The 24,485-nt window shown below is 43.7% G+C and overlaps 1 protein-coding gene and 1 long non-coding RNA gene across 3 annotated transcripts in view; one reads left to right on the forward strand and one right to left on the reverse strand.

The window, feature by feature from the left end:
* Nucleotides 1-24,485, reverse strand: part of LOC144680666 (uncharacterized) — a 475,346-nt gene that overhangs the window by 302,310 nt on the left and 148,551 nt on the right. The window lies entirely within an intron of this gene.
* The window catches only part of myom2b (myomesin 2b), a 175,737-nt gene that overhangs the window by 9,650 nt on the left and 141,602 nt on the right, over nt 1-24,485 (forward strand). For both annotated transcript variants that reach the window (XM_078541894.1, XM_078541896.1), the window contains exons 3-6: nt 15,084-15,212; nt 16,362-16,500; nt 16,608-16,765; nt 22,395-22,487. In XM_078541894.1, the coding sequence (XP_078398020.1) occupies nt 15,084-15,212; nt 16,362-16,500; nt 16,608-16,765; nt 22,395-22,487 (519 nt within the window). The remainder of the gene's footprint in view (nt 1-15,083; nt 15,213-16,361; nt 16,501-16,607; nt 16,766-22,394; nt 22,488-24,485) is intronic.

The raw sequence follows: 24,485 nt of genomic DNA on the forward strand, positions 1-24,485 counted from the left end.
TGCCACTTATCTGCCCATTTGACCATCCCGTCTATATCTTCCTGCAGCCCAACCTCACTGTTAACCACCCGGCCAATCTTTGTGTCATCCGCAAACTTACTAATCCTACCCCCCACGTAGTCATCTATGTCGTTTATATAAATGACGAATAATAGGGGACCCAGCACAGATCCCTGTGGTACACCACTGGACACTGGCTTCCAGTCACTAAAGCAGCCTTCTGTCATCACCCCCTGTCTCCTACAACTAAGCCAATTTTGAATCCACCTTATCAAATTACCCTGTATCCCATGTGCATTTGCCTTCTTTATAAGTCTCCCATGTGGGACCTTGTCAAAGGCTTTGCTGAAATCCATGTGAACTACATCAGCTGCACCACCCTCATCTACACACCTGGTCACCTCCTCAAAAAATTCAATCAAATTTGTTGGGCATAACCTCCCTCTGACAAAGCCATGCTGACTATTCCTGATCAAACCTTGCCTCTCCAAGTGGAGATAGATTCTCTCCTTCAGAATTTTCTCCAATTGTTTCCCAACCATTGATGTGAGACTCACTGGCCTGTAGTTCCCTGGCTTATCTCTACAACCCTTCTTAAATAGCGGGACCACATTAGCTGTTCTCCAGTCCTCTGGCACCTCCACCGTGGCCAGAGAGGAATTAAAAATTTGGGTCAGAGTCCCTGTGATCTCCTCCCTTGCCTCCCTCAGCAGTCTGGGACACAAATCATCTGGACCAGGAGATTTGTTCACTTTTAAACCTGCCAACACCTCCAATACCTTGTCACTCCCTGTATCAATTTGCTTAAGAACCTCGCAGTCTCCCTCCCCGAGTTTGATACCTTCATGCTCATTCTCTTGGATGAAGATGGATGTGAAGTACTCATTCAACACTCTACCGATGTCCTCTGGCTCTACCCATAGATTGCCCCCTTGGTCCCTTATGGCCCCTACTCTTTCCCTGGTTATCCTCTTCCCATTGATATATTTATAGAATATCTTGGGATTTTCCCTACTTTTACCAGCCAGTGCTTTCTCATATCCCCTCTTTGCTCTCCTAATTGCTTTCTTAAGCTCCACCCTGCATTTTCTGCACTCCCACTGATTTGCTTCCCTTGTACCTGCAAAAAGCCTCTCTTTTTCCTTCTTATCGTAACCTGAATATCTCTGATAGACACAGATCGGCCATAATCTAAATGAAAAAAAAATGGTACAGGCTTGAAGGCTGAATGGCCTCCAGCTGTTCCTCTGTTCATGTGTTAATAGCATGTTTAATTGTGCTATCAAGGTTAACTGTTCATAGGTGAGGAGAATTGATTGATTAAATATCTTGAGCACTTATAAAGAAAGACGCCGTGACCGGTGGGCACCGAGGGGGCTGGGGTGCATTGTCAGCCTTGTGAATGACATTTTAATTTAATTAGCCAAGTTTCCTTTGAAATTTTATTTTTGCTGCAGTGCCCCATCATTGGCTACCGTCCTTTTTTTAATATTTTATGTTCTTTCCAAAGAACATATAAAGAAAGACATTGCGACTGGGGTCACATGGTGGGGGTCGCAGGGGCTAGAGTGCATCCTCAGCCCTGGAACTAACATTTCAATTTAATTTGTTAAATTTCCTTTGTTACAGTACCCTTTAGGAGGCATTTAGTTAGTTAATCATTTTATATTTGTTTTACAAAAGAGTATTTAAAGAAAGACTTGGCCCGTGGGCACTGCAGAGGCTGGAGTGCATCATCAGCCCAGGGAACATTATCTTAATTTGTTAAGTTTCCTTTAAAGTTTTGTTTTTGTTACAATGCCCCTTTAAGGGATGGCTCTTTAGTTAATTGGTTTATTAGTTCATTTCTTTAACTGTTGTACTAAAAAGAGTATAAAGACTTTTTTTTTATTCATTCATGGGATCTGGGCGTCACTGGCTAGGCCAGCATTTATTCCCCATTCCAAATTGTCCTTGCAAAGGTGGTGGTGAGCTGCCTTCTTGAACTGCTGCAGACCATGTGGTGTAGGTACACCGCCAACGCTGTTCAGGAGGGAGTTCCAGGATTTTGACCCAGACACAGTGAAGGAACAGCGATTATATTTGCAAGTCAGGATGGTGAGTGACTTGGAGGGGAACTTCCAGATGATGGTGTTCCCATGTGTCTGTTGCCCTTGTCCTTTTAGATGGTAATGCTTGTGGTTTGGAAGGTGCTATCTAAGGATCCTTGGTGAGTTTCTGCAGTGCAGCTTGTAGATGATACACACTGCTGCCACTGTGCGTAAGTGCTGGAGGGAGTGAATTTTTGTGGATGGGATGCGATGGCGTAATGGTATTGTCGCTGGACTGGTAATCTAGAGACCCAGGGTAGTGCTCTGGGGACCCAGGTTCAAATCCTGCCATGTCAGATGGTGGAATTTGAATTCAATAAAAATCTGGAATTAAAAGTCTAATGATGACTATGAAAACATTGTCAATTATTGTGTAAAAAAAAAAACCCAATTGGTTCACTAATGCCCCTTTAGAGAAGGAAATCTGTTGCCCTTGCCACCTGACTCCTGTGGTTGATGCTTAAATGCCCACTGATGTAGCCTAGCGAGCCACTCAGTTGTAACAAACCACTACAAAGTCACAAAAAAGGAATGAAACTGGACAGATCACCCGGTATCGACCTAGGCACCGGAAACAACAACAGCAATCGCAGTCCTGTCGACCCTGCAAAGCCCCCGCTATGGGGGGTGGTGCCAAAATTGGGAGAGGTGTCTCACAGACTAGTCAAGCAACAGCCTAATCATCCTCACGGAATCATACCTTACAGATAATGTCCCAGACTCCACCATCACCATTTCTAGGTATGTCTTGTCCCACCGGCAGGACAGACCCAGCAGAGGTGGTGGCACAATGGTATTCAGTCAGGAGGGAGCTGCCCTGGGAGTCCTCATCATTGACTCTGGACTCCATGAAGTCTCATGGCATCAGGTCAAACATAGGCAAGGAAACCTCCTGCTGATTACCCCGTACTGCCCTCCCTCAGCTGACGAATCAGTGCTCCTCCATGTTGAACATCACTTGGAGGAAGCACTGAGAGTGGCAAGGGTGCAGAATGTACTCCGGGTGGGCGACTTCAATGTCCATCAGCAAGAGTGGCTCGGTAGCACCATTACTGACCGAGCTGGCCGAGTCCTAAATGACATAGCTGCTAGACTGGGTATGCAGCAAGTGGTGAGGGAACCAACAAGAGGGAAAAACATACTTGACCTCATCCTCACCAACCTGCCTGACGCAGATGCATCTGTCCATGACAGTATCAGTAGGAGTGACCACCGCACAGTCATTGTGGAGAATAAGTCCCACCTTCACATTGAGGATACCCTCCATCATGTTGTGTGGCACTACCACCGTGCTAAATGGGATAGATTTTGAACAGATCTAGCAACTCAAGACTGGGCAGCCATGAGGCGCAGTGGACCATCAGCAGCAGCAGAATTGTAATCAACCACAATCTGTAACCTCATGGCCCGGCATATCCCCCACTCTACCATCACCATCAAGCCAGGGGATCAATCCTGGTTCAATAAAGAGTGCAGGAGGGCATGCCAGGAGCAGCACCAGGCATACCTAAAAATGAGGCGTCAACCTGGTGAAGCTATAACACAGGACTACTTGCATGCCAAACAGCATAAGCAGCAAGTGATAGACAGAGCTCAGCAATCCCAATCAGATCTAACCCCTGCAGTTCTACCACATCCAGTCGTGAATGGTGGTAGAAAATTAAACCAACTCACTGGCGGAGGAGGCTCCACAAATATCCCCATCCTCAATGATGAAGGAGCCTAGCACAGCAATGCTAATGATAAGGCTGAAGCATTCACAACAATCTTCAGCCAGAAATGCCGAGTGGATGACCCATCTCGGCCTCTTCCCGAGGCCCCCAGCATCACAGGTGCCAGTCTTCAGCTAATTCAATTCATTCCACATGATGTCAAGAAATGGCTGAAGACACTGGATACTGCAAAGGCTATGGACAATATTCCAGAAATAGTGCTGAAGACTTGTGCTCCAGGACTCGCCGCGCCCCTAGCCAAGCTGTTCCAGTATAGCTACAACACTTTCATCTAACTGGCTATGTGGAAAATTGCCCAGGTATGTCCTGTACACAAAAAGCAGGACAAATCCAACCCGGGCAATTACCGCCCCATCAGTCTACTCTCCATCATCAGTAGAGTAATGGAAGGGGTCATCAACAGTGCTATCAAGTGGTACTTAGCAATAACCTGCTCACTGATGCCCAGTTTGGGTTCTGCCTGGGCCACTCAGCTCCTGACCTCATTACGGCCTTGGTTCAAACATGGACAAAAAGCTGAACTCCCGCAGTGAGTTGAAAGTGACTGCCCTTGACATCAAGGCAGCATTTCACCGAGTGTGATATCAAGGAGCCCTGGCAAAACTGGAGTCAGTGGGAATCGGGAGAAAAACTCTCCGCTAGTTGAAGTCATACCTAGCGCAAAAGAAGATGGTTGTGATTGTTGGCGATCAGTCATCTCTGTTCCAGGCCATCGCCGCAGGAGTTCCTCAGGGTTGTGTCCTAGGTCCAACCATCTTCAGCTGCTTCATCAATGGCCTTCCTTCTAACATAAGAAATGGGGATGTTCGCTGATTGCGCGATGTTCAGCACCATTCGCGACTCCTCAGATTCTAAAGCAGTCCATGTCCAAATGCAGCAAGCCCTGGACAATATCCAGGCTTGGGCTGATAAGTGGCAAGTAACATTCACGCCACAGAAGTGTCAGGCAATGACCATCTCCAACAAGAGAGAATCTATATCTTCATCTTTTACGAATTGAATGATGTTTAATGCTGAATATTTTATATATTGGATAGCAGGATGAATTTACAAAGCAGTCATCTGCTATGGGGTTTTCACTGACCATCATGTAGTTCTCATACTTCTCTTTCATCGAAGCTGGACAGGTGGTGGTGGGGGACCATTTTAGTGATAGCGACCACAACATGGTACAATTTAAGCTTGTTATGGACAAAGAAATAGACAAGTTGCATAAAAATGTTTTGGACTGGGGGAGAGCGCATTTTAGTAAAATAAGGCAGGATCTGGCCAAGGTAGACTGAGAACAGCTACTTGTGGGGAAATCTACAGAAGAGCAGTGGGGGGTGTTCAAAAAGGAAATGGGGAGGGTACAGGCTCAACATCTTCCCTCTAGGGTGATAGGAAGGACTAATAAGCCCAGAGAACCATGGATGACCAGAGATATTCAGGATAAGATGAGAAAGAGAAGAGAGGCTTTTAGCAGGTACAAGGGAAGCAAATCAGCAGAGGCATTAGTGGAGTATAGAAAGTGCAGGGTGGAGCTTAAGAAAGCAATTAGGAGAGCTAAGAGGGGATATGAGAAAGCTCTGGCTGGTAAAAGTAGGGAAAATCCCAAGATATTCTATAAGTATATCAATGGGAAGAGGATAACCAGGGAAAGCTAGGGACCAAGGGGGCAATCTATGGGTGGAGCCAGAGAACATTGGTAGAGTGTTGAACAAATACTTTTCATCTGTCTTCACCCAAGAGAATGAGGATGAAGGTATCGAACTCGGGGAGAGAGACTGCGAGGTTCTTAAGCAAATTGATACAGGGAGTGACAAGGTATTGGAGGTGTTGACAGGTTTAAAAGTGGACAAATCTCCAGGTCCAGATTATTTGTGTCCCAGGTTGCTGAGGGAGGCAAGGGAGGAGATCGCAGGGGCTCTGACCCAAATTTTTAGTTCCTCTCTGGCCACGGTGGAGGTGCCAGAGGACTGGAGAACAGGTAATTTGGCTCTGCTATTTAAGAAGGGTTGTAGAGATAAACCAGGGAACTACAGACCAGTGAGTCTCACGTCAGTGGTAGGGAAACAATTGGAGAAAATTCTGAAGGAGAGTATCTATCTCCACTTGGAGAGGCAAGGTTTGATCAGGGATAGTCAGCATGGCTTTGTCAGAGGGAGGTCATGCCTAACAAATTTGATTGAATTTTTTGAGGAGGTGACCAGGTGTGTAGATGAGGGCGGTGCAGTTGATGTAGTTCATATGGATTTTAGCAAAGCCTTTGAAAAGGTCCCGCATGGGAGACTTATAAAGAAGGCAAATGCACATGGGATACAGGGTAATTTGATAAGGTGGATTCAGAGGGTGATGACAGAAGGATGCTTTAGTGACTGGAAGCCAGTGGCGTACCACAGGGATCTGTGCTGGGTCCCCTATTATTCATCATTTATATAAACAACATAGATGACTATGTGGGGGTTAGGATTAGTAAGTTTGCGGATGACACAAAGATTAACAGTGGGGTTGAGTGTCTTGGGCTACAGGAAGATATAGACGGGATGGTCAAATGGGCAGATAAGTGGCAGATGGAATTTAACCCTGAAAAGTGTGGGGTGATACACTTTGGAAGGAGTAATTTGACAAGGAAGTATTCAATGAACGGCATGACACTAGGAAGTTCTGCGGAACAAAGGGATCTTGGCGTGTGTGTCCATAGATCTCTGAAGGCGGAGGAGCATGTTAGTGGGGTGGTGAAAAAGGCATATGGGACACTTGCCTTTATCAATTGAGGCATAGATTACAAAAGTAGGGAGGTCATGTTGGAGTTGGATAGAACCTTGGTGAGGCCACAGCTGGAATATTGTGTGCAGTTCTGGTCGCCACATTATAGGAAGGATGTGATTGCACTGGAGGAGGTACAGAGGAGATTCACCAAGATGTTGCCTGGGATGAAACATTTAAGTTATGAAGAGAGGTTGGATAGACTTGGGTTGTTTTCATTGGAGCAGAGAAGACTGGGGGGTGACCTGATCGAGGTGTACAAGATTATGAGGGGCATGGACAGGGTGGATAGGGAGCAGCTGTTCCCCTTCGTTGAAGGGTCAGTCACGAGGGGACATAAGATCAAGGTGAGGGGCAGAAGGTTTTGGGGAGATGAGGAAAAACTTTTTTACCCAGAGGGTGGTGACGGTTTGGAATGTGCTGCCTGGGAGGTTGGTGGAGGCGGGTTGCCTCGCATCGTTTAAAAAGCACCTGGATGAGCACTTGGCACTTCACAACATTCAAGGCTATGGGCCAAATGCTGGTAAATGGGATTAGGTAGGTCAGGTGTTTCTCACGTGCCGGTGCAGACTCGATGGGCCAAAGAGCCTCTTCTGCACTGTGATTATGTGATTCTGTGATTCTTTCACAGTTTACCAGATCAACGGAATCCATAGTAATCTCTTGTAATTTTGTGCTTTTCTCACGTCTGAACGTTTCTATGTTTCCTATTGTCTCCTTTTTAAAAGAAAACAAATACAATTTTGCAAGTGTCTTTGTACTCTCTTAGTCCCAGGATTCATGAGGTAAATAGCAAATTAATTCACAGCAGTGTTCACAAACAGCTACATAACTTTTGCTGCCTCATATTTTCAGCAAAAGATCCAAGTCTGATGAAATAATATGAACATTAAATCATAGGTGCATTTAAGGGGAATCTGGAGAAGTACATAACAGAGAATAGAAGGCCATGTTAATAAGATGAGATGACGTAAGGTGGGAGGAGGCTTATGTGGAACATAAAGACTGTCATAGATCTGTTGGGCTGAATACCCTGTTTTTGTGCTGTAGATAGCACCTGCATGATACAAAAATGACTCCGTAAATCAAATAATGAGTTATATCTGTATAAACTAGGTGTTCTTTTGTTAGAATGTACTGATTGTTCAGTAATTATTTTACTTGTCTGATGGTGAATATGCTGCTTTCAGTAGGATGTTGACTTAGAGGAGTCAGAGAAAAAACAGCAAGAATTTTTAGGAAACTAGGAGTTTGAATTATTTGGAGACTCGCAGACCCAAACTTGGTTTCAGTCCGACTTGATTTTTTTTCTCTGTGTTTCACTGCCCATTTTCTTGTTGTACCCATGTGACCAATGCAGGAAAACCAATGAAGGGAAGGATTGAGGCCCAAATTTTCTTGGATTTTCTTCAGATCCTACAGGGGTGAACATCTTGGGCTGCTGCACTCTTATCTATGGCACTTAAAAGACAGTAAGCAGGCAAGATTTCTACAATGCCACATTTGCCTTTCTTATCACCCTGTAGTCATCAGTGGTGCAGAATGTTTTGGGGTAGAAACATTGAGGCATGCATGTGGCAGACCAGGGGTGTTCCCTCCCCAAAAGTCATAAGGACCAAATAAGTACGCTTTTTGTTATTAGATGATTTCAAGTTTTGTAAAGGTTTTGAAATTTCAGTTAAAACTTTAAGGAATTTAAAAATGTGTAAGGGCTTATAAATTATTTCTAAGTCTCAAGGTTGTGAATGAGGTCTCAAGAAGCAACAGGGTTTCCCTCGGGGCTGCCCCTGCTTCAAGGAGGGAACGCAGAATCATTCGCATCTGTGACCATTTGACTCCAGTCTGGCTTATGGCAGCGCGAATACCTTCCGTGATAATGCTCCTGTCATGGAGATGTGGTGGAGGCCCTAATAAGTCACTCGATTGCAGGAGGAGGATGATGACGACATGCATTGAGGACACTCCATAGATCTTCACATAGCCTCTGAGAATGTTTGACTCCTGTCTGCCTGAGGGCAGATCACTTGCGCTCTGTGATCAGGGTCATGTCACAGAGACGCAGCCATGAAATTTTAAAAACATATGATCCTATGTTCGCCTTCAGGAGCTGGAGCACAACATCAGTGGTCACAAATGCTAAAGAGATGGGACCAGCCCCCCCTTAAAGGTGCTGAGAGCACACCGAAAGAATCCCGTGGCACCTGCCCACTACATTCTGGCAGCAATGACCAGCACCGCCGAGGTGCAGGCATCAGTAATGTGTCCAGGGAGTGAGGTTGGATCATCACTTTGGTCTGAAGGCAGCACAGGGAAGAGTTCCTGGACTGAGACTCCTGCCTTTACCTTGTGCACAAAGGTTTCACATCTGAGTGACAAGAACACTGCTCATCAGAACAAGGAGCCATAGGCAGAGAGACATTCTTGGGAGTTTATTGACAATAGTGAACAGTGTGTACAAGTGATTAACACCCATGCCCAGGTTGTGCAACTAATTCTCCTTACCTCTCCTAACCCTGCCACTACTCTTGGTGCTCCCCAGACAACCACAGTGGAGGTGGAGGCAGCCTGCTGACTACTACACCCTGTCTGTGATGACTTTGGCAGGCGTCCTCTGGAGGGCCGAGACCTGGAGGGCCCCGGCCTGCTTTCCGGGTCTTGCTGTGTCGCAGTGGCACCCTCCTTGGCCTGTGGAGCTGGAGCTGCTGAGGTCACAGGAAGAGGGGAGTCGGATGGGCCGGACACTCCCGGAGTCATCTGGATGGATGGGCCCAGAGTGTGCACCTGCTGATCCTCCTCCCTATGGGTGCCCAGGGGACCCAGGCTGACTCCTTGAGGAAGAGGGGTAGCTGGTATGAGATCACAGCTGCCTGGCACCCCTTTCGCATGTACACTGTTGGAGGCCAACTATGGCATCAGCGATAGAGTTGAGCCCGCGCAGCAGTGCAGGAGCGAAGTCTTGGACTGAGGTCTCCATGGTGGCCTCCATCCTACCAGTGTTGACCTCGGTGCAATGGAATGCCGGAGCTATGACCTCAGAGTGAAGGCGGATGAACTCCTCCGTCGTGCCTTGCAATCTGAGGAGTGCAGCAGACATCCCTTTCTGTAGTTCCCGAACTTGCCTTTGCAGCTCCAGCAACTGTGATCTGAGCGAGTCTAGAGGCTCGTCATCTAACTTGGACTCAGTAATGTTCTGGCCTCCAGCAGTCCTCCAAGTGCCGGAAACCTGGGAAGTCCCCGCCTCCAACTGCTGTGGATCAGACAGCGTGATGTGCTCACCAGATTATGAACCCAAGGCTATTCTAAAGCCAGGTCCCACCGAGGTGTGTGTCTCTGCGCTGGTGGAGGGTGTGGGTGAGCGCTGTGATGGGACTTTAGGGAGGGTGCTTTCAGGTTCCTCTTCAGAGGTTTCTATGGGGCTTGATTGGAGGCCCTGGGTCGTGGACTCTGTTGGCTGTTTGGCAGATGTCCCTGCGAAAGCAAGTGGAGATAATTAGTGCATGGCAGTGGCCTGTGAAACAGGACACATCGCTCACAGCATGGTTGTCTGATGGATGTTGCACTGCTGGACCCTCACTTGGTTGAGCAGCGCCGACCTCACCATCAGCACAGGAACGGTCCAAATCCTCACCGGCCAGCTGGATGGTTCTGTTTTCAAAGTCTGTAAGGACCTTGATTTCGGGCATTCCGTGGCGGGTCTGCGACCTCTCCCTTTTGTTGTGTGCCAGCTTGACCTGCATGAATAGAAATGGAGAAAGTGTAAGCAGGATGCCTGCCAGACCAGATGATGAATATGCCTGGCCTGTGTGGGTGGTCCCATGGATGGTATGGGGACAATGACAATGAGTGTGAGAGGATGAATGGAGATGTCCCTTGAACCGGCAGTGAGTGAGAGCCCTGTGATTGTGTGGGTGAGCGTGTGATTGTGAGTGTGTGATTTGAGAGTGATGAGAAGAGTGGCTTAAGCTGGCGGAACGGAGGAGATCATTCATCCTTTTGCAGCACTGCGTGACCACTGCTGCCACCACCTCCCAAGCTGGGTTAGGGAGTAGAGGACAACCCGGCAGGCCTCCACGGCATCCAAAAGGCACTCGAGGGACGCATCGTTAAACCTGGGGGCCTGCAGCTTTCTTCAGTTTCAGGGCCATGTCTTCCATGCAGCAGTGGTGGTCTGGAAGCACTGAGATGTGTGCTTGCCACTGGACTTCAAATACGGCACCTGGCATGATGCAGCGGCGGGGTGATGAATGGAAATGAGCCTGCCTGCCATGGAAATGGGAAGGTATAAATAACGTGGTGGGTTTGGCATGATACGTGTGAAAACACGCCATCGAGGCTGGTGGGTAAAACGTTGCTTTACCCGCCTGCTACCGCACTTAGTGCAAATCTGGGATGATACTGCCACATAAGTCACAGGCTGAACAAGTCAATACATTACAAAAATAAAAATACCTGGAAAAACTCAGCAGGTCTGACAGCATCTGCGGAGAGGAACACAGTTAACGTTTCGAGTCCATATGACTCAATACATTAATTGGTGCAATTGCTGATGATGTGATAGCAAGACAAGGCAGTAATGAAACTTCAGACAAATTCAAAGAGGTCTTAAAAGTTTTGGATAATTATTTTAACCTACGGAGTGACAAGATACTAGAAAGAGCCAAGTTTAATAAAAGGGTCCAGAAACCTGGTGAACCAATGACCTGTATTGACTGGCTGAAGGTTGTGAATATGGTGATCTTAAATCTGAGCTAATATGAGACCACAGCGTAGTCGGAGTTACAGATGACACCCTATCTGACCTACTGCAATCCAAAGGAGACTTAACTTTGGAGAAGGCCATGCAGCTAATCAGACAATCAGATTCACCAACAAAATAGAGCTATACTAAGAAGGGATGACAAACCATGGTTAGAAAACCCCCAATGATGGTACAGCTTATTAAACAAAAGAATGCCAAAGACACTCTGGGGAGAAAAGGACCTTGGATGCCAGTAAACCATGCCAGTACTGTGGTGCCAAAAAGCCTCACAGGTGTGAACAGTTTTTATTGGGATGTGGGTGTTGCTGGCTAGGCCAGCATTTATTGCCTATCCCTAATTGCCCTTGTTCAGGGGGCATTTAAGGGTCAACCACATTGCTGTGGATCTGGAGTCACATATAGGCCAGACCAGGTAAGGCAGCAGATTTCTTTCCCTAAAGGGGATTAGTGAACCTGATGGGTTTTTACAACAATTGGCAATGGGTAGTGGTTTTATTGTCATCATTTGTGGTCATCATTAGACTTTTAATTCCAGATTTTTATTGTATTCAAATTCCACCATCTGCCATGGTGGGATTTGAACCCAGGTCCTCAGAACATTACTCTGGGTCTCTGGATTACTGGTCCAGCGACAATACCTCTACATCATTGCCTCCCCGCCCCATCCTGTAAGCACTGCAGAATGCTTTCATTGTAAAAAGTTGGGACACTGTGAAAAGATGTGCAGAATGAAAACCTCTAGACACACAGAGGATCACGAGAGAATCTTTGCATACAATGCCATCAATGAAATAGAGGAGTTTTACCAAAAATTGGAACAACAATGCTTCCTAGTCAAGAGCAAAGGTCCAAGATATACTTTCTGAAGTGCGGACATTTGTGTCAATAAATCACTCATTTCATATTGGATACAGGAGCAAGTGTTACAGTCCTGTCCGATAAAGAAAGATGGCTAGCAAATCTATAGCTGCCGACAACTGAAAAGTTGTTATATGGTCCAAGAGGGATCAAACTACCTGTCTTAGACATGTTGCAAGCAATACACCACAGGAACAAACAGATACTGGAAACATTATATGTTATTTGCAATCAGGGATTTTCTCTTCTGAGCCAAACTGCCTGTGTTGATGCCAACCTTATCAAAACAATACTTTAATGAACTGACAGTTGTCGATTATGCCAAATCGGAGCCCCTCAAACCATCCAAATGCTCTTATGACCTTGATTGGTACTTCAGTGCTGATTTTTCTTCACTGAGGTCGATAATCCAGTCTTTTCCCAAGATGTCCAGGGGACGGACTGTAAACTTGTTATTACTGAAATGGTAACAAACCAATTGGACCAACAAATACCTGAGTGTGATCATGATCCTTCATCACCCTGTGCTTCAGCTGAGAAGGTGTAAGACTTCAGTTGAGAAGGTGTATCCACACCTATCCATGCACCAAAAGCTAGTCCAGGATGCAAACAGTCAAACAATCCGGTCCCAGAGACAGCACCAAACCAGGGTTACTGAAATTTGAGGGACAGCAAGATATTGATCAAGTGTCTTCCTCACAGTTTCCTGTCCTGCCTAAACAATTAGTTCCTGAGGCAGCAATCCCAAGGCTTCACGAACTAGAGGCTACCAGGAGTCGTCATTGTGGAAATGAAGAATGACGAATGAAACCATCAACAAAGGTAGAGAACATAGTAAACATAAAGAAAGAGAGAAACCCTCAAAATCTGACAGTGAGAGAGAAACAATAGATCAAGAGAGGTACAACAGGAAGGAGAGGAAGAAGAGGATCAAATCAAGATCCACATAACAGAACCTTCCACTATATGTTTGGGAGAACCAGGTGTTGAGTCTTGGTGCTTGAGGTGTCACTTCCTTGGCTGTGGGATGTTTCTTTGAAGGAAAAAAGCACCGTCTGTCATTGCATTCGTCATACCATCATGTGAAATGCCATCCGAGTTGCAGAAGGTATTCCTTAACGAGAGTGAGGTGCCATCTTCTCCACACATCTGTTATCATACCTTTCACAGGCTTCTTCACTCAGACCCTGAAATCTTTGCTGGAACTTACCTTTAACTGCCTTAAACGTTATGGGCTTGGTGCCCTGAAGAAGCACCAGTCTCAGACATTGCATTGAGGTACTTGGTTACAAACACCAAATGGCTATCCTGACCCTTTCAGCAATAGAATATCCATCTTTCCAGGGATGAGATGTCTATAGAGGATGTAAGAATGCCTAGAGTCCACCTTGAATATGTAATAAAGGTGCCCTGAAGAAAAGCGAGTGGCTTCATCTGGGAAGACACAGATGAATTCCTGGACAGCTCTAGTGCATTCCTGGTGGCTAATCCACTATTGGGGAAAAAAATGTGATAGCGAGATCATAAATGATGTAGATGTAGCAGGCTACTATTCTTGGATTGTGAGCAGAGGCTGGGTGGCAAAATTGCAAATTCCTACTCTGACTAGAATTTTTATTCAGCATGGTGAATTATGTGTCCTGGCAAACATGATTAATTAGAAAGCTGAATAAAAGTTTCTCATCGAATAATAGGCTAATGTGATCAGATATTCTGTGGGACATGGTGGTCACTCTGTTCCTGGGGTATAATTCAAAGCTCTGGATGGTTGCAGCTTTATTCGAATAGTGGTGATATGGGGATAGATGGATGAATATTCTTGAGATTTTGAGGGATTATTTTTGCTGAACTTTTCCTCTGGAGATTAAATACTTTTGGTAGACTTCATATAGGACAGTGCATGGAAGCAACTGGTTTAATGGGCTAAATAGACTATATTCCTATGTTCTTATTTATTCCCCCCAATGTACTGTTGAAAAGCCAGTGTTCTTGACCATCAGCGAGTTCTTCATCAAATCTTATTTTTCACACAATATACAATGTATGATTTTGTTCTCATAATGGAGCCATGTGCAACTTAGCCTGTCCCTTTAAAAATCATGTAGGCACATCTATGGCTAATTACAGATTAATTGCTGATGGTGAGGGAAGTTTTCAGATTTATAAATTTTTGGCTCCAGTTTAGAAGAATTTGGCATGAAATGTCTGCTTTGCTTTTTTTTTTAAAGCAATATTTTGGCAAATTTAAGTATGGCATCGTAAATAATACTCCTGAAATTGGAGGGGCAGCTGCTAGGCATAAGATTTTTATTTACGTAATATTAGTATTGCATATATTTACTGATAATTGTCATATATTTTGTGTTTTTAAACATATACAAACAATGGAAAGAATTTATTGTATTGCTATGTTCTCAGGCTTTTGAGGTTTGTCTGTGCACTTTTGATATGATATTGAACTTGGAACCACATATACAACTGGAATTCAACCCTGGATGCCCTTGTTCTGTATGTGTCTTGGGTGTTACTATGAAGTATTTAGTTAATTGCTATGATTAAAACTACAGGGTGCAGTGTGTCAGTATCCTGGCATTTTGGCCATTCAGTCTGACAGACAGATATTGAGGTAAATGAAAATATTACATACTTTGTTACTATGTAACAGAAATTGATGGGGATTTAAATCTAGGACAAAAAATTTACTCTGCATTGGCAACAAAATTGTAGATGTGTTTATCAAAAATGAGCATAACAGCTAGCCACGAAAGAAAGTATCCCTTTATTTATCTCAGCAACAACACTTTAAAAACTATAGTAATTCGGGTTCAGGATTTGATGCTTTATCTTGCTCCTTAGGTTTTAAAATAATGTTTGCTTTCTCTTCACCTTTTAAAGGTCCAGCTCAGCGCTTGAAACTTCTTCAGCCACGTTTCAGTCTGCCAAATTCAGTCCTTGTGCCAAGAGGGTCTGTCAGTGTGTTGAAGATGAAGCTCCTGATTACACGGTGCCTCCATTTAGGAGCAGGTATGTCAATAATGTGAATTTATCATGTTATGATGAACATTATGCAGACATTGCCTTCACATGCCATGGCTGATTCCCTGCTGGGGCACTTGTCCCTCGTTGTAGAGTAGAAAATGGCCAAGTGGGGCTATACTCCTGTATCTTTGTTTAACAAAAATGCAGATGGTAAAATTGTAGGCTCTGAAAATTGACCTGATTCTCCCTTTGGCAGAGACCCTATGCAAGGAGCAGTGTCTCACAATCTCTGGGCTTTACTGTACAGCTGATGGCTACTTGGATCAGAGAGTGTAGAGCACTCATGGGACTGCATGCCAGCACCTACTGAAGAGGGAGGGAATCTGGAGACAGCATGCTGTCTGAAAAAGGATAATTTTGTTTATTTTAAAATTATAAAATTATTTAATGGTAAACAAGATTTTGCCAAATGGTTTGAAAATAAAAATTCTAATAAATCTTGATTTACTGGATTAGTTATTTCAGTTATTTACATGTTTAGAATTCCCTCAAAGATACACAAAGTCCATGATGCACAAATTGGGAAGGAAAAGGAGAATGGGTTCCAGCAGTAGAATATCAACAAACTCTGAAATGATGGGCAGAATTTTACGGCAGCGGGATTTTATGTTCCCGCTGAAGTCAATGGGGTTTATAATGTCTCGCCACATTTTACGGCCCTGTCCCCACCGAAATGGGGCCGTAAAATTCTGCCCTATATGTTATTGGTGGCAAATTTGGTTTCTCTGCGATTTTCAAGTGCATTTTAGACATGGGTATCAGACAATGTCCAGTGATAGCCTTGTCCTATTCTAGCTTTGCATTGGCTGTGTTATAATTGTAATCAGCACAAAGCGAACTGCAAAAAGTCCCCAAGTGGTCAGGTATGTGTCAATTGTAAAACCAATCAGCATTTGGATACCATTGGAAAACACATAGCTCACGTGGGAGCTGGCAATACAAGAAGCAGAGGCAGCCTCTTAGCAATCTCAGACTGGAGCCTGTAGAGTAATGACATGTATTTGTTAACAGACTAATGCCAGGTTGATGCTTTGCTTACAAACCAATGTAATCTCCGAAAGGCTGTGTTCAAAATGAAAAATGGATAGAAGATGAAAACGTCTGAAAAAGTTGTGTCTGTTTTGTGATTGACAGTGAGGACGAAGGGGAACAAGTCAAGCCTAAAGCAAGAACATTTCTATATGGCACAAAACTATGGAAGATGGAAGCTGAGATTTCTAGGCTCAGAAGGTCTTCCCATGAGCAGATGGACAAACTGGCTCTCAAGAGGATGGTAAGTTTTCAGTTTGACAAGTCCACTGGTAGCTTCAGTTCACAGCTTGAAGCAGTTTGCTCAAGATGGTTTTAATCAACTGTTTTTAATTAAATCTGTTAAAACAGGAAGAGGAAAGAGCAGCTGTGCAGAGACATGTCCGTGAGGATTCCATTTGCCGTGCTCCTGAATTTCTTGTCCGGTTAAGGTCCCATACAGTTTGGGAGAAGTCCTTTGTAAAATTATTTTGCACTGTTCAAGGATTTCCCACCCCGTTAGTCAGATGGTAAGTCATTGTGCTCTGAAAGTGTATGCGTGTTTATGTGTGCATGCTAAAGAAAGCATTTTCTTGCTCTGCTCATTATTTGAATTTGTAATTGAGGTGTAATTTTGTTCACTGTTACAAGCACTAAATTCATGCCAAAGGACCAGGCCAGAGGCAACTTTTAAAATGAAATCACATATATACTGTACAGTACATGCACACTCTAACTGGCTGGCAAGGTATAAGCTATAACAAAATCCAAATCACAGACTATTTTAAGAAGAAAAGTTGCAATTTGTTTTCTTTAAACTGATCAGCTCTGAAAATGTATAAAATACACAAGCTCTAATAAAGATAGCTGAACTCCAGCCCTCGGCCCACTGGCTCTCTGTATGTCTGTAATAATTTTGTTAGCTGCATATCCTGGGTTAGATTGAAACCATCCAAGTAGATATTCCTGATTGACCTTGAAACCCAGAGCAGATATTCATCACCGGTTCTGAATTCCCATTGCAAATACCCAGCAATATTCTTCTGTCCAAATTTTAGCTTACACTAAGTTTTGTTTATTCATCATATCTGTACTTACTGACCTACATTGGCTCCCAGTCTGGCAATGCTTTTAAAAATTCTCATCCTTGTACTTAAACTCTCCGTGGGCTGTGTCTCTCCCTATCTTTGAAACCTCTTCCTCCTGCGTTCCTCCAATTCTGGCCTCTTGTGCATCCCCTGGTCCCAACGCTGCATCTTTAGCAGTCGTGCTTTCAGCTTTTTTAGACCCCAAGCTCTGAAATTCCTTCCTTTTAACATCTCCGCCTCTCCAGCTCTTTCTCCTTCCTTAAGACGTTCCTTTAAACCTACCTCTTCGACCAAGCATTTGCTCTCCTAATGTCTCCTTCTTTGGCTCAGCGTTAAAGTCTGTCTGACTGAACTCCTGGGGCATGTTACTACATTAAAAGTGCTCTATAAATCCAAGTTGTTGTTGTTTGGTGCTTCAGATATATTACTGTCGGCCACTCATACGTCAGTGTGATTGCAGACTGTAGTCATATTCCTGATATCAACAACAATTCTAAACTGAAGAAGTTGATTTATAAAGTTTAAAAATAACACATTCAAATCCTTCATGTTTCTTAAATTGACTTGTTCCAATAAAACAAACCATCTGCCATTTGTATCTCTCATGCTCAGTGATCACAGCTTGTGTACACAAACCCTGCAATTTTCTTCGCAGACAATGTTAGTAATAAAGTATTATTAAGTATAAGTATAAGATAAGTATTCATGTGTAATAAAGCATTGAGCTAAGACATACAAGGCCACATTCCAATTGGTGAAGTTCATGTATGAATGCTTAATATGCTTGCGCGACATTCCAGTGCATGCTATTTTTATTCAGGCATTAGGCACCATTGAAGATAATCAGGTTAACACCTGCTGAAAATAGCACAAACAGAAATGTAGTATGAAGCCATTAAGCTTTACTGTGAACTTTACTGATCAGTATTTAACTCCTACAATCTACTGAGGGAAAGGTGCAAAGTGATGACTTCATGGGTCTGCCTCTGATTACTGGTTACCTCTGATTATTGGTAAACAGCAGCTCATCTCTATCCACAGGCTGTACCTTCTGACCAATTTACACCATTCTTCAACCATTATGTGAGGGGCAATAGATCGTAAATATGTTACTAGGTCTTGTTTAATTTTAGTTTGCCAAGGGAAATATTACAGGGTACATTGGCCCCTGATGCAATGTGAGGCTTGGGTTCCCTTGTGAAGAAATTAAATCCTCCAATGATAATTTTATGACATGCCTGCACCCTTTACTGGAATATAAGCCTTGTGACTGTGCCCCCAAAGTTCACTTATTCATTGCATGTCTGCTGAGCCACAGTAAGTGATTTGCTTCATTGTACTGACTGTCACTAGTCTGAATGAAAAATTGCAATACGAACATACAAAATAGGAGCAGAAGTAGGCCATTCGGCCCCTTGAGCCTGCTCCGCCATTCAATAAAATCATGGCTGATCTGTTTGATAGTAAAGAATGAATTAATAAAGTTCTCATCCTCATTATTCAACATCTTCAAATTAGTATGTTTGTCGTAGATTTAATTGTTATGTGAATTATGGATGTTCCATATTTTTAGGTGTCAGCCTGATTCCATTTGAAGGAATGCTGCCTCGGAGTTAGAAGGCTGTAAGTTTAAGTTCCACTCCAAACCTTGAACATATAAGCCTGATGCCCTGCTCTGCTGGCATGTGTGGCAGAATGAGGCCCTTGCCTAATTGCAGAGACATTGTCCAGCATTCTGGACATGGGGTCACTTGCCTAACTGGGATGGGCTGCTGGCACCTGCTTGGGTGCATCAGCAGTGTATCCTGATCAACGCCAATTGGCACTTGCAAGGGAGAATAGTCCCCCAGAGGTCCAAATGGTCTGAAGAAAACTTAAAATGAAATTCTTCAGCTCCCATTGAAGCTGTGCTGACCAGGGAAGGTAATCCCATTACCTTACTATGGTTAAGGTTAGGGTCCTTGAGAAGACTCCGTGGGAACTTGAGATGGGTCTTCACCAGCATTATTAGGAAGGGATTTCCAAGGAAAGGCTGTACACTTTCCAAACACGCCACATTAACATGGGGCAGAGGGACAGGTGGGTGATCCATGCTCCCAAAACTGCAGTTACAAGGTTTGGGTCAAAATGATGCAGAATGTTAGCAGATTCAGGATTGGTCCGTTTTTGACATTCCCCCAGACCCCCCCACCAGCCCAAGCACAACTGACCCTTATGCCTTCTCCAGCTCCAGGTATTTCAGGGCCATTATCCAATGGATGCTTCAGTGCAGTACAGAAGCAGTGTCACATTGTCACCAATGGTGTCTTTCAGGTGAGACCCTATTTCAAGTGGAGAAGATTTGGGATTTCACCTGTGACCAGACTAACCACAACCAGTAGTGCAGATGAATTACTTGCTTTTTATGGGGATCTTCAAATTGATTGCTGTGTTTACCTGAGAACAGTTTCACACTTCAAAAGTAACTCACCAGCCCTGATTTTGGTCTTTGGTCAACATTGAGTGGGCAGAGTGATTGTAATAACCAGCCAATATTTAGTATGCTGCCAACATGATTAGTGTTAGATGGTGGTATAGTGGTAATGTCACTTGACTATAATCCAGAGGCCCAGGCTAATGCTCTGGGGACATGGGTTCAAATCTCACCAGGGCAGCTGGTGGAATTTCAGTTCAGTTAATAATAAAACCTGGAATTGAAAGCTAGTCTCAGTAACGGTGACCATGAAAGTATCATTGATTGTCGTAAAAACCCATCTGGTTCACAAATGTCTTTTAGGGAAGGGGAGGAAATCTGCCGTCCTTACCTGGTCAGACCTAGATGTGACTCCAGACCCACAATGTGGTTGACTCTTAAATGCCCTCTGAAATGCCTAGGAAGCAACTCAGTTCAAGGGCAATTAGGGATGGGCAACAGATGCTAGTCATCAGTGATGCCCACATCACACGAAAGAATACATTTTTAAAAATGATTAGAGAGGTGACTGGCAGATTGGCTCATGTGACAGACATAGATTTTGTATAATTAACTGGCAGTTAGAAGATTTCCAAACATGTGGTACAAAAATGGGAACATTGATGCAAAGCTGCTTGTGGAGGCCAGAGCCCCAGCCCTGGCCCACAAAATAATTTTAGACATTGCTTTTTGAGGTATCTTCTCCTAGGTTTTACTGAGTGCCATCAGTGCATGCTCCACCCAGTGGGTTTGAATTAAAATAGTGGTGGAGCAGGAACTTTGATCATCTTGATTTTTGTGCCTTACGGAAACTTCCCAAAGGACTTCACATGTGATAAATTATTTTGTTGCTATGTCCACTAGAGGCAAAATAAAGGCTTTTTATAAAAATAAAATCTGGTCTCCATGCAATTAGTAGGCATGTTTTCCATTTGAAAGCAAAGACTGCAGTGAATATTAATTAAACATTAGTAAGTCTCCTGTAATGCAACACACGTTTTAGCATATGCAATGTTACAAGATTGATGCCTGATTCCGATTGAAGTAATAGATATTTTAATTACCATGGATTTGGGAAATACAAAGAAGTGGTGATTAAGAATTATTTATTTGAGGATGCCACACAAATCTCCACAAGATATTCAAGTCCAAGATAAATGAGTTGAAATCTCGAGGTAATGTTACTTGCACACTGCCATTTAAAACTAGTCACACTAATCTTGAAACCATGTCAGTGATGCTAGCATGTGCTTTTTCAAGTGAGACTAAATATTATGAGAAGGGTGGCTGAAAGTCAACTTGATGATAATGTTTGTAAACAATTAGTCTGACTGTATCTGTTGTATGTCAAGAAGCAGCTAACATGAGGATTCTTTCTACCTTTCCAATATCAAACTGTGATATAAAATAATAAACACATTGATATGTTTGTTACTTAAGCAAAATGCTTTAACAGACCTTTCAGAAACCTCAGTCCTTCCCTAAGCCCCTCTGTATCTACCTCTCACTCCTCCTTTATGACCCTTCTTAGAACCCATCTCTTTGCCAAAGCAGTTCAGTTACTCCTTCTGATTTCTACCTTCCTGACTCCATGTCCATTCTATTTCTTTTATGCCTATTTGTGAAGCACCTTGGGACATCTCCCATGTTAAACCTGGTCAGTAAATGCATTTCTTGTTGAGTTTATATGAAATTCCTCTGTCACTTAGCAAAATTTCAACCCCATTTGAAAACCATAATCACTTACAACAATCCTTGAGCCAATGGCTCTTTAATTTTAATATTCTTTCTCATTGAATTTAGTAAATGTAATTAATTAAACCTAAAAATAAAGACTTGCATTTATATTGCCTTTCATGACCTCTGGATGTTCTGAAGTGTTTTGCAGCCAACAAAGTACTTCTTGAAGTGTAGTTACTGCTGCAGCGTAGGAAATCTATGATCCCAATCATGGATTAATAAATGAGGTTGGGTGGGGTCAAAAATCTCCTTGTTTATAAGACCATAAAATGTAGGAGCAGAAGTAGGCCATTTGGCCCATTGAGTCTGTTCTGCCATTCAATGAGATCATGGCTGATCTGATAATCCTCAATTCCACTTTCCTGCCTTTTCCCCCATAATCCCTGATTCCCTTACTGACCAAAAATCTGTCTATCTCAGCCTTGAATATATTTAATGATGCAGCCTCTACAGCCCTCTGTGGTAAAGAATTGCGCAGAATCACTACCCTCTGAGAGAAGAAATTCCTCCTCATTTCTGTTTTAAGTGGGCGCCCCCCCTTACTCTGAGATTATGCCCTCTGGTCCTAGACTCTCCCACAAGGGGAAACAACCTCTCAGCATCTCTACCCTGTTAAGCCCCTCTAAGAATCTTATATGTTTCAATAAGGTTGCCTCTCATTCTTCTAAACTCCAATGAGTACAGGGCCAACCTACTCAACTGCTCCTCATAAGAAAATCTCTCCATACCCAGGATCAACCTAGTGAACCTTCTCTGGACTGCCTTCAGCGCCAGTATATATATCCAGTACATTATTCCTACTAAAATGAATTAATACTGGCATTAATCCCCTCTCTATCTGGAAATAGTCTATCTGACTTATTTGTCTTTTACTGGAAGGTATAAAGATGATGTCTACATTGATCAAACAAGTGAACCAGCCAAGTACAGGATGGATAGCTACTACGGAGTACACTCTTTGGAGATTAACAGGTGAGTTTACACAAAAATATAAAGGCTGTTCAAGGGGCCATGGGAATCATGATTGTGATTTTTATTGTGTTTTCATAGAATCAAAGAAAGATACAGCATAAAAGGAGGCCATTCAGCCTATCATGCATGTGCCAGCTCTTTGGTAGAGCTTTGAAAAATTATCATTGAATCTGCTTTCATCGTCCTTTTAGGCAGTGCATTCCCATCACAACAAGACGCTATGTGGGGAAAAAAAAGTTTCCTTGTGTCACCTCTGATTCTTCTGCCAGTTACCTTAAATTTGTGTCCTTTGGTTACTGACCCTTCTCCAACTTGGAAATAAGAGTAAATAAGGAGAAACTATCAAAACTGTTTATGACCTTGAATACTTCTATTAAATCTCCTCTTGACCTTCATTGCTCTAAGGGTAACAACCGCAGCTTCTTCAGTCTCTCCACATAACTGAAGACCCTCATCCCTGCAGTCATTCTCGTAAATCTCTTCTGCACCCTCTCCAAGGCCTTGACGCCCTTCCTGAAGTGTGGTTCCCGGAACTGAACATATTATTCTAGCTGAGGCCTAACTACTGTTTTTTGAGGCAAAAACAAGTCATACAGACTCGAAACGTTAACTCTATTTCTCTTTCCACAGATGCTGCTAGACCTGCTGAGTTTTTCCAGCATTTTCTATTTTTGTTTCAGATTTTCAGCATCCATAGTATTTTGCTTGTTTTTTGAGGTTTAGCATAACTTTCTTGCTTTTGTACTCTATTTCAATATTAATAAAGCCAAGGATCCCATATATTTAACAGCCATCTCAACATGTCCTGCTACCTTCAAGGATTTGTGTACCCATGCCTAGTTTAAAATTGTACTATCTTGTTTAAATTGCCTCCTTATTCTTTTTACATAATGGGCTGGATTTAATGCAGCCTGTCATGGTGAGGAACATGGCAGCTGGGCCCACTTAATCGTGGGTTAGGTTCTGCGCCAGTCCCCTGGCTGTGGAAAACCTCCCCTAATTAAGTTGGAGGACAGAAGGGGCTGACGCAGGATTCCCGGTCACTAGCGGCAGGATGTCACTGGCCTCATTAATGGGCCAATAGACTCCCATTATTCCCAATCCCACCAAAATTTAGTGGTGGGTTTGGGATTAAATGGAGGCCTCATGGATTTCCTATACTTCTTGAAGGCCACCCGGCAAACTCTATCAGGTTTGCCAGCGGCCTCCTGGGAGAGGTCTCTTGTAGTTAGGGGCTTTGTGCCTAATTGAGGTTCCCGCATCGGGCAGAGGAGATGGCCACTGAAAACCACACCCCAGCCCTTGCACCCAACACCCCTCCCTTCCCATGACTCCCACTCCCATCTTACCTTCACACAGCTTTGGCCTGGGATCCCACGATGATCCTGGGCCTCTGGTGGTGCAGTGCTGGCGACAGCCATCACTCCCATTGGAGGAGCTGTTGGCCTCTGATTGGCCGCAGCTATTGGCAGGTGGGACTTCCACTGCCGGGGACCTCAAACACGGGGTAGGCCTGCCAGTGACTACTTTAGTATCTGAAGGGCACCTGATTCTGTCAGGCCTCCCCCACAGAACTGACGGAGGCTCCCTGCCAGCTCTTCAACCAGTCAGTGAGACCCTTGTCATCCTGCCAAAATCCCGGCCAATGTCATTTCTCTTTGTTAAATTTCATCTGCCATTTGTCTGCAAATTTTACCAATTTGTATGTCCTCTTGATGGCTGTTATTATTCTTATTGTTTACTACATTTCTGAATTTTGTGTTATCTGCAAATTTTGTAATAATGCCTTGCATATATAAGTCCAGGTCATTAATATATACAAAAAGAGCATGGTCTTAATACTCACCCCTGGGAAACGCGCTGCATGTCTCTCTCCAGTTAAAAAAAACAATTGTCCACCAGCAATCTCTGCTCTCAATGCCTTAAGCAAATTTCATATCCATGTTACCACTTTCCCTTTAATCCCTTAGGCCTTAATTTTGCTAATGAGTCTATTAT

This window comes from Cetorhinus maximus, chromosome 5, assembly GCF_964194155.1.
Source record: "Cetorhinus maximus chromosome 5, sCetMax3.hap1.1, whole genome shotgun sequence".
Lineage (NCBI taxonomy): Eukaryota > Metazoa > Chordata > Chondrichthyes > Lamniformes > Cetorhinidae > Cetorhinus > Cetorhinus maximus.